This window comes from Oncorhynchus clarkii, chromosome 15 (genome assembly GCF_045791955.1).
Source record: "Oncorhynchus clarkii lewisi isolate Uvic-CL-2024 chromosome 15, UVic_Ocla_1.0, whole genome shotgun sequence".
NCBI classification, from domain to species: domain Eukaryota; kingdom Metazoa; phylum Chordata; class Actinopteri; order Salmoniformes; family Salmonidae; genus Oncorhynchus; species Oncorhynchus clarkii.
Window position 1 is genome coordinate 22,541,282 of NC_092161.1, and position 17,571 is coordinate 22,558,852.

At 39.4% G+C, this 17,571-nt stretch overlaps 1 protein-coding gene across 1 annotated transcript; it reads left to right on the forward strand.

Moving 5' to 3' along the window:
* Positions 1-61: 61 nt before the first annotated feature.
* LOC139367065 (myosin-7-like) lies at positions 62-16,315 on the forward strand. Its single transcript, XM_071105038.1, has 40 exons — positions 62-110; positions 238-280; positions 1,460-1,667; positions 1,991-2,134; positions 2,231-2,387; positions 3,247-3,274; positions 3,367-3,472; positions 3,927-4,019; positions 4,435-4,498; positions 4,589-4,687; positions 5,659-5,762; positions 5,840-5,978; positions 6,084-6,202; positions 6,397-6,546; positions 6,643-6,813; positions 6,965-7,274; positions 7,385-7,458; positions 7,653-7,858; positions 7,958-8,081; positions 8,951-9,087; positions 9,177-9,432; positions 9,664-9,906; positions 9,991-10,167; positions 10,278-10,423; positions 10,501-10,591; positions 10,673-11,062; positions 11,167-11,293; positions 11,392-11,510; positions 11,600-11,796; positions 11,970-12,153; positions 12,939-13,104; positions 13,216-13,340; positions 13,428-13,736; positions 13,869-14,072; positions 14,423-14,719; positions 14,864-14,968; positions 15,082-15,177; positions 15,271-15,405; positions 15,697-15,745; positions 16,186-16,315. The coding sequence occupies exons 3-39, from the start codon at positions 1,467-1,469 to the stop codon at positions 15,715-15,717; spliced, it is 5,814 nt and encodes a 1,937-aa protein (XP_070961139.1). The 5' UTR covers positions 62-110; positions 238-280; positions 1,460-1,466; the 3' UTR covers positions 15,718-15,745; positions 16,186-16,315.
* Positions 16,316-17,571: the final 1,256 nt, after the last annotated feature.

Consider the following 17,571-nt stretch of genomic DNA (forward strand, 5'->3'; position numbering starts at 1 on the left):
AATAGATGGCCCATCTCCATATAAGGGCTGAGTAGCACTCTTTATAAAGAGAGATGGAGACCAGGGGGAGACAGACCAGGGGGAGACACGAGACACCGGACATCCTAAAGGTAAGCATATAGAGGCAGTCTGCTGAGGAGGGCAAAGATAATCATTATACGACCTAACAATAGTCATAACCACACATAGCTGGTCAGTAGACTGATATTGGTATTTCGTTGTCTACTTCATTTTCAGTCGAGATCCTTTCCACCAAACGTATCCCAGGGGTGACCAACAGGTAAGAATCACAATCTTCTAAAATAGATGTTCAACAACATGAAAACTATAACAGCTTGCCAAATATGCATATTAATGCAATGTAGTCAACTTGTACAGATGTACACAGTCTTTTGTTGAAGATCATTTTTATGCAACGCAGGAAAGGCAGATGAGCTTTGTGAGTTACATGAATTCACTGAAAACCAATACTAACACACAGTTAAATGAACTGTATTGCACTTTTCATGTAGCCTACTTTTGGCTAGCTAATAATAGCCTAACCACCGATCAAGCAACATTATGGACGTTCAAATCCTTTGGCTGTAGGATTATATTGCATAATACATATTTCCTGTATAGTAATTACATGTTGTCAGTGTCATCACTACACAAGCTGTAGATTTCAGCTACAGTGGACCTAGTTACTTTTTGTCTGCTCTGAACCTCACGTGTTTTGGTTTATATTCAATGTTGCTTTACTCACCTTCATATTGTTGAGTTAAACTTTTATTAATCTATGACTCTGCCTCTGCCTTGACCCTTGTGTTTATTTTAGGCTTATATTTTAAAGTTCTATTGTTCTGCCATGACCTTTATGCTATGATACAATATATTACTCATATACAGTACACCTGTATACATACAGTAGTGATACTAGTATACAATTTTCCAATTAACTTAGGTCTTTGGTGGAAAATGTTTGGGATCAAATGTTTGATTTACATTATGCATTCCAAAAATGGTACCAGAGAATTGAAATACAGCCCTGGTGCCCTAAAGTTGTTGATGTATTTAATATTCTTTAATATTAGTGCTTTACACTGATATTAGATTATTACCACAATATGCACGGTTCCCTTTGTCATGAACAGAATAAAATGTAAAACTATTAAAATATGGTTGATATTGTAAAAAATACTGTAAAGTATGAAGATCTAAATGGTTGTTCTTTCTTAAGTTTGAGAAACATTTATCATGAGAATCCTGGCATACAACAAACCATGGCAACAGTGAGAACTGGCACAAGTAAATTGGGAAGTTTAGCAAATTCAACCTTTATAATAATAGATACATACCTGCACAGATTTAAGAATGGGGGCCGCGTTGATGGCAGAGTTTGGGGCTGCATTAACTCAAACCTTGTACTGTATAAAATATGTACATATGTATGTATTCAACACTCTTCCTGCCTTTACAGGTTTAAAATGGGGGACAGTTTGATGGCAGAGTTTGGCGTCGCAGCTTCCTTTCTGCGTAAATCTGACAAGGAGCGTATGGAATGCCAGACTAGACCCTTTGACATAAAGAGAGAGTGCTATGTGCCTGACCCTGAGGTAGAATACGTCAAGGCCACAATCACCAGCAGAGATGGGGCTAAAGTCACCGCTGATACGGAGTTTGGAAAGGTAAATATTTTGGTGAAAAACATTTCTGAAAATATATGACCTGGAAAATCATAAGATTTGTGTTCTACTAGGATAACTATGATTAATGAAAAATGAGTTATGAACTGAAATGAGTTATGCTCTTTAATGTTTAAAATCTTTCTAACAAGAGACAACAAAGAGCAGAATCTTAACTTGAAATCTTTAACTTCCATGCAAATCTTGCATTACATGTAAATGGTGGATTTGTGAAAATGTTACACTGTGTGTAATCTCAAATTAAGATTTGTCTCAAATGGAATACTTCTGCACATTGAAAATGATTTAATATTCTCTTCTTTCAGACTGTTACTGTGAAGGAGGATGATGTCCACCCCCAGAACCCGCCAAAGTTTGATAAAATTGAGGACATGGCGATGTTCACCTTCCTGCACGAGCCCGCTGTGCTGTTTAACCTCAAAGAGCGTTACGCAGCCTGGATGATCTATGTAAGCAATGACCTGTCTGCTAATAGCTCCAATAAATCAATGTATTAATTCAAATGAATTCAACTAAATCTTCGGTATCCCCCTTGTCTTCCACAGACCTACTCAGGGCTATTCTGTGTCACTGTCAACCCATACAAATGGCTGCCAGTGTACGATCAGTCGGTTGTCAACGCATATAGAGGCAAGAAGAGGAGTGAAGCTCCACCTCACATTTTCTCCATATCTGACAATGCTTACCAGTACATGTTGTCAGGTAAAATATAACTTTTCATCTACATTAGTGCTGAGCGATTAACCCCCGGGAATTACATACATAATTGACCGTCTTTACCTGAATTCCATTTCGTTAATTATTTTCGTAAACCCCAACGCCTGTTTCAAATCAACGAGTGGGACGCTGGGCTGAAGGGAGTCGTAGTTTTCATTAAGCAAATATTCAACCTAGTTCAGCACAGGAACGTGGAAATTAACTACAATTACCAAAATCCATTGACCCTGTTACGTTAGGTTAGATACACACGGACGCAAAGACCACATGAGAGAGGAATGTAAACAACACAATGATAAGAGAGAGGGGGCTAGAGACAGTTTGTGAAAGTATTATTACTTCAGACAGCTCTCACCATGCTTAGGCAGGCTAGCCTAGCTAAATAGGATGACTAAAGACAGTACAGTATGGGGAGAGGGGAGAACTTTGTCTGGCTGATTGGCTGCTACTGCCTGAGCAGAGATGAGATGATGACTTTTAAGGAATGAAAATAACACATTCATTAAATAAAAACTAAGTCATATTCACAACTGAAATATTTTATTATTGATGTCTACTGATGTCTATTGATCTACCCAATGTGGACCTGATGGAGACAATTGGATATTTTCAATGTTTTGGCAACTGAATTTTCACTATTTGGCTTTTGGAATTTCTGTTAAAAACCTAAAATTATTTTTATGTCATTATTTCATAATGCATTTAATGTTTAAAAATCAAATATAAATGTAATAATCAAACCGAAACCGAACTGACCCCCAAAAGCACTCATCGCTCTGCACTAGTCTACAGTGACATCATTTTTTTTTAAATGACACATTTACTGATACTTCTCTTTCAACAGACAGGGAAAATCAGTCTGTCCTTATCACGTAAGTACATCAACCAAAGGTTATATCCATTTGAAGCTTTTTAAAGTTAAGAGAAATTCTGAGACATTAACATATGTATTTTTAAATTCCAGTGGAGAATCCGGTGCTGGAAAGACTGTTAACACCAAGAGAGTCATCCAGTATTTCGCCAGCATTGCTGCTGTTAGCGGAAAGAAAAGTGTATCAGAAGAAAAAAAGGTAAAATAGACAGAAAATATTCAGCATTTCCCAATTTGCATTTAGCAGTATTGCAAAGCTGTTACTAAATCATGGCCGCCACTAATTTCATTTATTTTATTTTATATAATATAAAAAATAAATAATAAAATAAATAATTTGGGGCAAAATTAAACCAGATATAAGTATGTAGAAAATATAATGGAGCAATATATTTCTTAATAATATCATCTTTCAGAACAAACAATCACCAAAATAAAAACAAAACAGTCTGTGTTTTGTCATTCGGCCACCATTGATTTTGTTGTAATGTTTGAGTCACTCAGATAGCATAAGAACAAAGCATAAGAACTAGGCATAAGCCATGGCATAATGTGTATAGTTGTTGAAGGAAATTAGCTTTAAAAAATAAAGAATAATAAACTTAATCCCATGGCATTCCCCCATTTAACACTGTGTGGTTGTTGGGTTGTAGGGGACCCTGGAGGATCAAATCATCCAGGCCAATCCTGCCCTGGAGGCTTTTGGTAATGCCAAGACCATCAGGAATGACAACTCCTCCCGATTCGTACGTTCGGTCTTTGTTCACAGTCAAATAAAATTTAAATCTTATCATACATGCTCATCTTATCTGTTGTATTTTGTGTTTTAAATGTATTATGATAAAATTAGTTGATGTCATGACATCAGCTAATTTTCCTCATGTCCATCAGCTAATCAACCCTTTTGGGACTGTAGATCATATCAAATATGTATGTGTGCAACAGAGCTGGGTTTCAATAGTATTTGTTTTCTTTTAAATATTTTCTGTGTTTGCTTGAGAACCAGATAGGTGGAATTTAAACTTGTAGGACTATTCCATCAGTTCCATTACACCATGCAAGCTCAATCATGTGCACTTAAGGTATTCAAAAAGAAAACAAATACTACTTGAACTCTGATCTAATGTGCTTATTAATTTCTGCTTTGACAATAACTTACAGGGTAAATTCATCCGAATTCATTTTGGAGTCACTGGGAAGCTTTCGTCTGCTGACATTGAGACTTGTGAGTACAACACTCAATTTGCCCAGGCTTGAACAGATCTCTTTGACAGGAGACACATTAATACCAAAAACACTTTTCCATACTGATCAGATCTTCTGGAGAAGTCACGTGTCACTTTCCAGCTCAAGGCTGAGAGAGACTATCACATCTTCTATCAGATCCTGTCCCAACAGAAACCAGAACTTCTGGGTGAGTATTGAAACATCAAACTGAATAGGGTTGAGGTCAATTCTGATTTAAACTGAACATTTCTGATGAAATCCAATTAAATTCTTATGACGCAGCACAGCCAGCCTAGGCGGTGTGTTACCCCTTTTCTCCCCACTGTGAAACTCACAACACAATATAGGGTGATTTATGTAGTAACAATTATTTAAATTACATTTAAGCACACAACATTAAAATCCAATGCACACAAAACAATCTCCAGCTGCAGTTTTTCGCAGTGGTGTAATGTACTTAAGTAAAAATAATTTAAAGTACTATTTAAGTAGTTTTTTTGGGGTATCTGTACTTTCATTTATTATTTATATTTTTGACTACTTTTACTCCATTACATTACAAGAAAATAATGTACTTTTTATTCCTTACATTTTCCCTGACACCCAAAAGTTACATTTTGAACGCTTAGCAGGACAGGAAAATTGTCTAATTCATGCACTTATCAAGAGAACACCCATGGTCATCTCTACTGCTACTGCCTCTGATCTGGCAGACTCACTAAACACAAATGCTTTGTTTGTAAATTATGTCTGAGTGTTGAACTGTGCCCCTGGCAATCCGTAAATAAAAATAGAAAATTGTGTCATCTGGTTTGCCTAATATAAGACATTTTAAATTATTTATACTTTACTTTTGATACTTAAGTACATTTAAAACCAAATACCTTTACTAAAGTAGTATTTTACTATGTGACTTTTACTTTTACTTGAGTCATTTTCTTTTAAGGTATCTTTTACTTTTACTCAAGTATGAAAATTGGGTCCTTTTTCCACCACTGGTTTTTCGAAACTCTAATGACTAATTTGCCTTCCTGTCAATTTATAATATAAATCAATGGCAATGTTCTAATTGACCCCAACCCTAATACTAAGTATATTATGTTATGACATATACCATAGCATGAACACACATAAACTGAGCTGTTCAATTCTTTTCAGAAATGCTACTCATCACCAGCAATCCCTATGACTATGCCTTCATCTCCCAAGGAGAGATTGCTGTAACCTCCATTAATGATTCAGATGAGCTAATGGCTACTGATGTGAGTAATATACTGTATATGCAATAATATTCCAACCCCTTCTCCAATGCAAAACAATTACCTTAATTTGGGACTAGGATGCCTTTGATGTGCTGGGCTTCTCCCAAGAGGAGAAGAATGGCATTTATAAGCTGACTGGTGCCATCATGCACTACGGCAACATGAAGTTCAAGAATAAGCAGCGGGAGGAGCAAGCAGAGGCAGATGGCACTGAGGGTGAGTGCTGAGGATTTAAAACCTCTCAATTCATTATGCAGTAGTATCTGATAAATAAAAATCCATTAGATTGCCTCTACCAATCATAAAACATTGCCATTCTAGATCTTGACAAAGCTGCATATCTGATGTGCCTGAACTCTGCTGACCTAGTCAAGGGGCTGTGTCATCCAAGGGTCAAAGTAGGAAATGAGTGGGTCACCAAAGGTCAGAATGTCAACCAGGTGAGTCTCCAAAATGTTTTTATAATATTGAGCATAAAACGTGTCTATAAAGTTGCTAGGATGCTCATACCTAGAATAACCTATTGAGCATGCTTTTTAGTCCAGGACTAGGCCTAATGTGTGTCTAGGAAACTGTCCCTATGTGTTTATGTTGAGGCTATGTTGAGGTAATTTATATTCTCAATATTTTGTAGGTGTACTACGCTGTTGGTGCACTGGCAAAGAAAATTTACGAGAACATGTTCCTCTGGATGGTGATAAGAATCAACCTTTCTCTGGACACTAAGAACGCTCGTCAGCACTACATTGGTGTGCTGGACATTGCTGGCTTTGAGATCTTTGATGTGAGTGTCAATTTGATTTAAAAAAAGGACACATGAAAAAATTCATCTAGAACATTACAGCTGACAAAATAAAGTAACTGTGAACTTCTATTTCAGTTCAACACCTTTGAGCAGCTGTGCATCAACTTCACTAATGAGAAGCTGCAGCAGTTCTTCAACCACCACATGTTTGTGCTGGAGCAGGAAGAGTATAAGAAAGAGGGCATCGTCTGGGAGTTCATTGACTTTGGCATGGACTTGGCTGCCTGCATTGACCTCATTGAAAGGGTTGGTATCTTCAGTTGTGCAGTAGTTTATATGATGTAGGACAGACAAAGAACAGTCTTCATAAATGTGCTTCAATGACAAATTATTCTGCTATTTTTTCACAATGCTTTTCCCTTAACATTAATAAATGTTCATTCATTCCTTCCACTAGCCCATGGGTATCATGTCCATCCTTGAAGAGGAGTGCATGTTCCCTAAGGCCAGTGATAATACATTCAAAGCTAAGCTGTATGATACGCATCTGGGCAAAAATGCATGCTTCCAGAAGCCTAGGATTGTTAAGGGTAAACCAGAGGCCCATTTCTCCATGGTTCACTATGCTGGCATTGTTGACTACAACATTGGTAACTGGCTGGTGAAGAACAAGGACCCCCTGAATGAGACTGTGGTCGGACTGTTCCAGAAGTCAAGTCTTAAGTTCCTGGCAAACCTGTTTGCAAACTATGCTGGTGCAGAAGGAGGTACTATGTGTTGATATCAGCAAAGACTACAACACACTCAAATAAATAATCCACAGTATATGATAGTAGTAATAATAATATATTTAAATAGTTATTTCATTATCATACAGCACCTGAAGAAAAAGCGGCTGGAGGAAAAAAGAAGAAAGGCTCTTCCTTCCAGACTGTGTCTGCATTGCACAGGGTAAATCTGAGCTTAAATCAATATATTTCTGATGTTTTCACATGTCAGAATATTAACAAATGTATTATATTTGCACTATATTTGAGATGCCAGTATGTTGGGTTAGGCATGTTAGCATTAAATGCCGCTGTGACTCGTGAGGTACTTGGAGACTCATTCACTGATGGAAAATTCTACATTTGTCATACTGACAGGAGAACTTGGGTAAACTCATGACCAACTTGAGGTCTACTCACCCCCACTTTGTGCGTTGCATCATCCCCAATGAGACCAAGACTCCTGGGGCCATGGAGAATCCTCTGGTCATGCACCAGCTGCGCTGTAACGGTGTGCTGGAAGGCATCAGGATCTGCAGAAAGGGCTTCCCCAACAGAATCCTGTATGCTGACTTCAAACAAAGGTAAAAATAATTATTAATTTCCTTTCCAAAATAAATTCAACTGTTTACCTATTCAGGTGTTCCATTGTTAAAGATAATTGCTTTTTGATTTAAATTCAGATACCGCATCCTCAATCCAAATGCTATCCCTGAGGGTCAGTTCATGGACAACATGAAGGCATCAGAAAAGCTGTTGGGCTCTTTGGATATTGACCACACCCAGTACAGATTAGGACACACAAAGGTAAATTATCTAATGGTGCGTTCGTAACCAAGTAGGAATTTACCACATACGACTCAAAATAATCCACTTGAACTCCCCTCCAGCTGGTAATTACTAGTGGGAAACTCATCTATCATCCTGAGCTTCTTCAACATACTGACATCTGACATGACTTACTAAGGAAATTACCACGATAACAGCATTATCGGGCATAACATAGTTTATAAAAGCAATCTATTAATATGTTTTTTGAACACTATAATTTGTTGACAAGCCTGATAGCTGTACTTTTAGTTTATGGTTCACGCAGCTTGAAAGCCATTAACCAATCAGCATTTTTTTATGATTTCAAAGCACGTGAATGCATTCAAATGGTAAATGCAGACCTACCACTTGGTTATGAACGCAACATAAATTCCAGGATGGAATCGTAGCAGCAATTATGGGGTCCAAGCAGTATATTAACACTACATCACCATCTGGCCAACCTGAGCAATGCCTCTTGAAATAACTTCTGATGTACCACTGATCATGCTTATCTAATTTTATGTCTCTTGGGCAAATGGGTCGAGTCAAGAGATAAAAATTCATACTTGGTATAGTGCCATAATGTAGTAGATCCATATATACAATGAGCAATTAAAAGCATAGTGACCATACTGCTTGCGATAGACTTCCTTTATAATTTAGTAACTCTTGGTCAACATGCTGGGTTGGAAGTTGTAAAATCAATTGCTCATTACAGAGCCACCTTGTCGTCAATGTGTGCCATTTTCCTAGAGGCATGAAAATTTTGGGTAACTGTGGGATACCACATTCAAGGTATTTATGGTAATCTGGCAGAAAAATGCAATCCTACCAAATACAAGAAGGCCTTTGTGTATCATTAGGTGTTCTTCAAGGCTGGTCTCCTGGGTCTACTTGAGGAGATGAGAGACGATCGTCTCGCTCTTATCATCACTGGCCTCCAGGCCAGATCACGTGGTCTACTTGCCAGAATTGAGTTCCAGAAAATGGTTGACCGCAGGTAGGAATGAGAGTAGCTTAAACCTTTTCAGACAATGTGTTTGGGGTGAGGAAAGGTTGTATGAACTATATTTTATAAAACTTTTGCAGGGATGCCTTGCTTGTGATCCAATGGAACATTCGTGCCTTCATGGGTGTCAAGAATTGGCCCTGGATGAAGATGTACTTCAAGATCAAACCTCTGCTGAAGTCAGCAGAGACTGAGAAGGAGATGGCCAACATGAAGGAAGAATTCCTGAAGCTTAAAGAAGCTTATGCTAAATCTGAAGCTCGTAGAAAGGAGCTGGAAGAGAAAATGGTTTCCATTCTCCAAGAGAAGAATGACCTGCAGCTCGCTGTCCAAACTGTGAGTAACATTAACTGCACTACAGTTACTTTGCAGCAGTCACATATTGGGTCAAAATGGCCTTACTAGTTAGCTTTAAGCTAAGAGCTAACAAGAGAAATGGAAAAACAGAGAGAAAAGAGACATGATTTTCTAAATAGATACGTACAATCAGTGCACCATTTGTCAATCATTTGTAGTGTCCAAATATTTGCCTCCAAACAAACAAGAATTTGATATACTTCTTGACAGCAAGAAGACACTATTGTTGATGCTGAAGAGAGATGTGAGGGTCTGATCAAAAGCAAAATCCAGCTTGAGGCCAAAGCAAAAGAGCTGACAGAAAGACTGGAGGATGAGGAGGAGATGAATTCAGAGCTAACTGCTAAGAAGAGGAAGCTGGAGGATGAGTGCTCAGAACTCAAGAAGGACATTGATGATCTGGAGCTCACTCTGGCTAAAGTGGAGAAGGAAAAGCATGCCACAGAGAACAAGGTAAAATAAGTTGGTCTTTCTTGTGATGTTAAAACTACAATTAAATATTTTGGATAAAAGTGTAATGACACACTGTTTTCTTAGGTTAAAAACCTTACTGAAGAGATGGCAGCTCTGGATGAAATCATTGCCAAGCTGACCAAGGAGAAGAAGGCTCTCCAAGAGGCTCATCAACAAACACTTGATGACCTGCAGAGTGAGGAGGACAAAGTCAACACGCTGACCAAGGCCAAAGCCAAACTGGAACAGCAAGTTGATGATGTGAGTATCAAATAGTAATTCACAAAAAGTACAACAAAATTAGTAATATCCTAAAAATACGCTACAGTGAATTGGTTACTCCAAATATTGTTTAATATATCATTTATCAGCTCGAAGGGTCTCTGGAGCAAGAGAAGAAGGTGAGAATGGACCTTGAGAGAGCCAAGAGAAAGCTGGAAGGAGATTTAAAGTTGACCCAGGAGAGCCTAATGGACCTGGAGAATGACAAGCAGCAGATGGAGGAGAGAATGAAGAAGTAAGATCAGAGATCAAAATATGCTAACAAAGTATTATTCAATAGAAAACACTAAAAATGCATATTAATCTCAACAGGAAGGACTTTGAGATGAGCCAACTCAACAGCAAGATTGAGGATGAGCAGGCCTTGGGTGCCCAGCTCCAGAAAAAACTGAAGGAGCTGCAGGTAATTCAAGACAATTGTTGAAACATTTTAATTCTAAAAGTCACATTTGAACTAGATTTCATTGAATTCCTACTATTTTAGGCCCGCATTGAAGAATTAGAAGAAGAGCTGGAGGCTGAAAGAGCTGCCCGTGCCAAGGTGGAGAAACAGAGGGCAGACTTGGCCAGAGAGCTAGAAGAGATCAGTGAGAGGCTGGAGGAGGCTGGTGGAGCCACTGCTGCCCAGATTGAGATGAACAAAAAGAGGGAGGCTGAGTTCCAGAAGGTGCGCAGAGACCTTGAAGAGGCTACCCTGCAGCATGAGGCTACAGCTGCCACTCTGAGGAAGAAAAATGCTGACAGTGTAGCTGACCTGGGAGAACAGATTGACAACCTTCAGAGAGTGAAGCAGAAGCTGGAAAAAGAGAAGAGTGAGCTCAGGCTGGAGCTGGATGATGTGGTCTCCAACATGGAGCAGATTGTCAAGTCCAAAGTATGTGGTATCATTGGTAAATCAAATAAAAAAAATTATACATGCTTTTTAAAGATGCAATCTAGTGATGCTGTTCTGTCATTCAAAAACAAATCTGTTTTTAGACAAACTTGGAGAAAATGTGCCGTACTCTAGAGGACCAGATGAGTGAATACAGGACGAAAGCTGAGGAAGGACAGCGATCCATCAATGATTTTACCATGCAGAAAGCAAAGCTTCAAACTGAGAATGGTATATTAACTAAACATACTGACATTCACATGAACAGCCACAATAAATAACCAGATTAAGTAATATAATTTAAAATAATTTGAATTGCATGTAAACAGGTGAATTTGCCAGACAGTTGGAGGAGAAGGACGCTCTGGTCTCTCAACTGACCAGAGGTAAACAGTCCAATGTTCAGCAGATTGAAGACCTCAAGAGACAATTGGAGGAGGAAGTCAAGGTATTTATACAAATAATGCAGTCTCTCTTATCTAACTACATTCATCATCAGGCATAATTACAGATCCTTTTTTAAAATGTCCTTTCCAGGCAAAGAACGCACTTGCCCATGCAGTGCAGTCTGCTCGCCATGACTCAGATCTGCTGAGGGAGCAGTATGAGGAGGAACAGGAGGCCAAGTCTGAGCTGCAGCGTGGCATGTCCAAGGCTAATGCTGAGGTGGCTCAGTGGAGAACCAAGTATGAAACTGATGCCATCCAGAAGACTGAGGAGCTTGAGGACGCAAAGTAAGGATGTTTTATTACTTTCTCTTACTTTTCAGGCTATTGAACCTTGGCTAAATGAGCGATACACAAAAGTACATGATAAATAATAGATGGATTACCTGTTACACAACCATTATATATTAGAGAAAAATGGCAGCTGTTCGGAAACTTGTTTCTCATCTATGTCAATCTAGGAAGAAACTGGCTCAGCGTCTGCAGGATGCAGAGGAAGCTGTGGAAGCTGTAAATGCTAAATGTTCATCCCTGGAGAAGACTAAACACAGGCTTCAGAATGAGATTGAAGATCTCATGGTGGATGTGGAGAGATCTAATGCAGCTGCTGCCTCTCTGGACAAGAAGCAAAGGAACTTTGACAAGGTAAGAAAAAACACAAGTCCTATTAGCCTTCATTATAGTACATGAGGGGCGGCAGGTAGCCTAGTGCAGTGGTTTTCAACCAGTGTGCTGCGGCACCTTTACAATGCAGAAAACCGGTAATCTCTTGCGCAAAACTATTTTAAACTAAATACCTATATTATCAGAGCTAAAGCTAAATATTTCTAGCGCAGATTAATCTGCGGTTGTGAGACTGGTTGGACGAACTGCCAATTACTCTAAAAGGACGTTGGAGGTGGCTTACGGTAGAGAAATTAACATTAATAGATAAATTAGCATTTTTTGCATATGGAAAATTTCTGGGATCTTTTATTTCTGCTCATGAAACATGGCACCAACACTTTACGATGCGTTTATATTTTTGTTCAGTGTCGTTAAAAATAAAACCTATTTAATCTTCAAAAATGTCAGAAAATAGATGATTAGAAATATGGATCCGATGAGAAGGAGGTCATTACCACTAAATTAATTAATAGGGAAATGTTAGCTGTGCTGCAGAATTGTTTTATCCCAACAAAGTGTCATGGTTCAAAAAAAGGTTGTGCTGGCATTATCCTACATCCTATCATTGCCTCCCATTGTGGCCTTGAGTAAGGCACTTAACCCCCTGACCAATTGCTTCCAGACCCCGTTTGTCTCGGGGGTTTGGATTGTGAGCATGAAGACACAGTTCTGTTCTCTGTAAGTTATTGGACAATATTGTCCATCTTATCTGAACCATACTGTATACTGTATTCAAGCCACTTAAAAAAAAATATGTTTTTCAGGTCTTGGCTGAGTGGAAGCAGAAGTTTGAGGAGTCTCAGACTGAGCTGGAGAGCTCCCAGAAAGAGGCCAGATCTCTCAGCACTGAGCTCTTCAAACTCAAGAACTCTTATGAGGAGTCTCTGGATCATCTGGAGACAATGAAGAGGGAGAACAAGAACCTCCAAGGTCAGAGCATTAGCATTAATTGACCTATATAACTTAGTCAATCAAATTATTTAATTTTTTAGAGATCAGTTATGCCAAAAAGATTCAAATGTACAGCAATATTTTCCACAGAGGAAATTTCTGACCTGACGGAGCAGCTTGGTGAAGGAGGAAAGAGCATCCATGAACTGGAGAAGATCCGTAAACAGCTGGAGCAGGAGAAGTCTGAGATACAGTCTGCTCTAGAGGAAGCTGAGGTGAGAATAGAAAACATTTACAGATAGTGAAAGTACCAACATTTTATTTTAAGATTTTACAAACTATGGGTGGCTGTGTTCTCATAGGCCTCCCTAGAGCATGAGGAAGGGAAGATCCTGAGAGCTCAGCTGGAATTCAATCAGGTGAAAGCTGACATTGAACGGAAGCTGGTGGAGAAGGATGAGGAAATGGAGATGAATAAGAGGAACCAGCAGAGAGTTGTGGATACCCTGCAAAGCTCCCTGGAGGCAGAGACTCGCAGCAGGAATGAAGCTCTCAGGCTGAAGAAGAAGATGGAGGGAGATCTCAATGAGATGGAGATCCAGCTCAGCCAGGCCAACAGGCAGGCATCAGAGGCCCAGAAGCAACTTAAGGGTCTCCATTCCCATCTGAAGGTATTACTTCCACACCACTGAATTAAAAACATTGCTTGTGCATTCAGAAAAAGAAAAAAACACACTGTTTAGGGTAGTAAATGTATATAAAGTAAATAGTAAATCTAGTAAAATCAGAAATTCTTTCTACAGGATTCTCAACTGCAGCTGGATGATGCTCTTCGTAGCAATGATGACCTGAAGGAGAACATTGCCATTGTGGAGAGACGGAACAACCTGATGCAGGCTGAACTGGATGAGCTGAGAGCCCTGGTGGAGCAGACTGAGAGAGGCCGCAAACTGGCTGAGCAGGAACTGCTGGATGTTAGTGAGAGAGTTCAGCTGCTCCACTCACAGGTAAGTCGGTAATACATAACAATTTGTGTTCTCCTTAAAGACGGAATCCTTAATGGTGAAACTGACACGCCTGTTTGCGATATTACAACAACAAATAAGTTACTGCAAACAACAAACACTGTTTTCCCTTTGGACGTCATTGCAAGCACGATAATACAGCAGAAAATGTACTGTACCATGTTGTGCAACGCTCCTGACCTCTGCTTTGTCAACAAAACAAAACAATAACAATGGTGTTTGGACAGACAGTGCCACTGTTTCCCCTACTACGGAGTCCATCTTTAAATGTCTGCTACTTGAGGTACATATAGGTAATATAAACATCATTTGTCATTTATATATGTGTGTAGAACACCAGCCTACTGAGCCAGAAGAAGAAGCTAGAGGGCGACACATCCCAGCTTCAGAATGAAGTGGAGGAGGCCGTGCAGGAGTGTAGAAATGCAGAGGAAAAGGCCAAGAAGGCCATTACTGATGCTGCCATGATGGCAGAAGAGCTGAAGAAGGAGCAGGACACCAGTGCTCACCTGGAGCGCATGAAAAAGAACATGGAGCAGACCATCAAGGACCTGCAGCACCGCCTGGATGAAGCTGAACAAATCGCCATGAAGGGTGGCAAGAAGCAGATCCAGAAGCTGGAGGCCAGAGTAAGTGTCTAAGCGGCATTCTCTTCTATTAATTCAATGTCACAATTCATATTTCTAGTCATATTTGTAGCTTCAATATTGAAAGTAGTGATAACTAACAAAATAAATGTAAATGTTGTGTTAACATCGATCATATCTTTCTAGGTGAGAGAGCTAGAGACTGAAGTAGAACTGGAGCAAAGGAGGAGCAGTGATTCTGTAAAAGGAGTCCGTAAATATGAGAGACGCATCAAAGAACTCACCTACCAGGTACATTGTTTTAATTTAACAGTGCACAGTTAACAATTAACATTAACATGCTCAGAATCAAATGTAAGATATATCTACTGCATTACTATTTCTTCCCTTCTTTTTGTGTGCAGACTGAGGAAGACCGTAAGAATTTGAGCCGCCTGCAGGACCTGGTGGACAAACTGCAGCTGAAGGTCAAATCCTACAAGAGAACTTCAGAGGAGGCTGTAAGTAACCTTCTATCATCCAACTGATGCATCTGTAATTCTCAAATAATTTTGTTTGCCATAAATTTAGATCATATTTAAAATTTTTCACAGGAGGAACAAGCCAATGCCAATTTGGGCAAGTTCCGTAAGATTCAGCATGAACTGGATGAGGCAGAAGAGAGGGCTGATATTGCTGAGTCTCAGGTCAACAAGATGAGAGCCAAGAGTCGTGATGCCGGTTCCAAGGTCAGTGAAGTTTCTGTTTCAATTTAATGCATGGGAAAGCCTAAACTTTGTGGTATTTTGGACTGTTTAATGGTCATTTGGATTCTTGATATTAACTCATTGATTCCTGAAGAAAATAAGTAATACATGGATCATCTGTTACATTGTTACCAAGTAACTATACATACCTGTTGAAGTTCCACATGGTACAATTTCCACCAGAGTACACAATATTTGGTAGTAAAATGTTTTTCGGTACACAGTCAAATTTAAATGTTCTGGTAATCAATCTATCTATCTTCTCTGTCACAGAAAGGAAAGGATGAGGAGTGAGGCCAAGAGTTGTGATGCTGGCTCCCAGGTCAGTTCTTTCAATCAGATTCATTATATTGGTTATAATTTGCAAACTCAAATCATGAATGACGACAGCCCCAACCTTAATTGCTTTTTAAGTATTTGATCTCCAATAAACATTCATATTATTGTGCCCTGTCATGGGTTAAAAAAAATCTTCAAAAGCATGACAAATTTTAGTTTCAGTGGTGAGTTACTGTGTGATGGCAAGTAACACATTTATATTTATTGTGATAAATGCCGGACATCTTTGCTTATTTTAATATCTTTGTGGAATCTTTCATTTACTAGTAGACAGAGTTGGTGTAATTCATGATATTTACAGTGTATTCTATACACTCAAACAAGGAGACCCATCGTTTAATATATAGTTGACAACGCACAGAATATTGTAAGAATGTTTTTAGTGTTTATTACATTTTAACCTTCATCCATCTTGTGTTACAGAAAGGACATGATGAAGAGTGAAGCTCTCAGATGGACCTTTCTGAAAATCTCCTGACTGTAGTGCTTTAGTTGTTTCTCTATTCTCCATGTAACATGAGCAGAATAAAGAATAAAGTCAATTTAAACAGCCCCTCTGTGTATTGCTTGATTCTATTATGAACAGGTATGGAATCCACTATTATTCAACAAAATTAAGTTAACACTGGTTTTCATAATACACTGGTAACTTACCTCACAAGGAATCATGAAGACAGACAAAAATCTCTCACTTTTGTGTCTGGGGGTGCTTCTGAGCCAAATTGGGTCCCCTAAATGAACAGAAATATTGTAAAAAAAACAACAACAACTAATTAGACAAAGTGAAACACCTACCAATACCAATGAGCAAATCATATTTTGTTGGCATAAAACTAAGGATTTGTGTGGTTTAATTAGAATATATGCAGGTGAACCAACATTAAAGACAATATTCAATCAAAAATGTGATATTAGCAAATAAACTATTGTAGCATTTATTTATTATCTGCTAACAAACCTACCCTGGACTATTGTGTGATGTGAAGCCAAATAATCAATGGAATTCAGACAGTGTTGGTGGACCATGATAGTTCGTTGGTGACCAAGGAACTTGAAACTCTCGACCCGCTCAACTACAGCCCCGTCGATATTAATAGGGGCCTGTTTGGCCTGCCTTTTCCTGTAGTCCACGATCAGCTCCTTTCTTGCTCACATTGAGGGAGAGGTCTTTTTTTTTCTTTCCTTTACATGGTCAAATAACTCAAACATAGAAAATCAGCTACCATGAGTAACTTGGTCAAAAAGAATGCCACCAATTGCCCTATAGGTGGCGTTGTTATAAGCAGTCTCACTTAAATCCTCATATCTGTTGCCACATTATTTTTAATTTTTAATTTTTACCCCTTTTTTCTCCCCAATTTCGTGGTATCCAATTGTTTAGTAGCTACTATCTTGTCTCATTGCTACAACTCCCGTACGGGCTCGGGAGAGACAAAGGCTGAATGTCATGCGTCCTCCGATACACAACCCAACCAGCCGTACTGCTTCTTAACACAGCGCGCATCCAACCCAGAAGCACCAATGTGCACCTGGCACCACCGTGCACCTGGCAACCTTGGCTAGCGCGCACTGCGCCCGGCCCGCCACAGGAGTCGCTGGTGCGCGATGAGACAAGGAGATCCCTACCGACCAATCCCTCCCAAACCCGGACGACGCTAGGCCAATTGTGCGTCGCCCCACGGACCTCCCGGTCGCGGCCAGTTACGACAGAGCCTGGGCGCGAACCCAGGGACTCTGATGGCACAGCTGGCGCTGCAGTACAGCGCCCTTAACCACTGCGCTACCCGGGAGGCCGAGGGAGAGGTCGTT

What these genes read in the sequence shown, in the direction of transcription:
- LOC139367065 (XM_071105038.1), top strand. Translation starts at nt 1,467, where the DNA reads ATGGGGGACAGTTTGATGGCAGAGTTTGGCGTCGCAGCTTCCTTTCTG. An exon ending in CTGTGTCTGCATTGCACAGG is followed by an intron (nt 7,459 to 7,652) that starts GTAAATCTGAGC and finishes TCATACTGACAG; the next exon opens with GAGAACTTGGGTAAACTCAT. An exon ending in AGCATGCCACAGAGAACAAG is followed by an intron (nt 9,907 to 9,990) that starts GTAAAATAAGTT and finishes CTGTTTTCTTAG; the next exon opens with GTTAAAAACCTTACTGAAGA.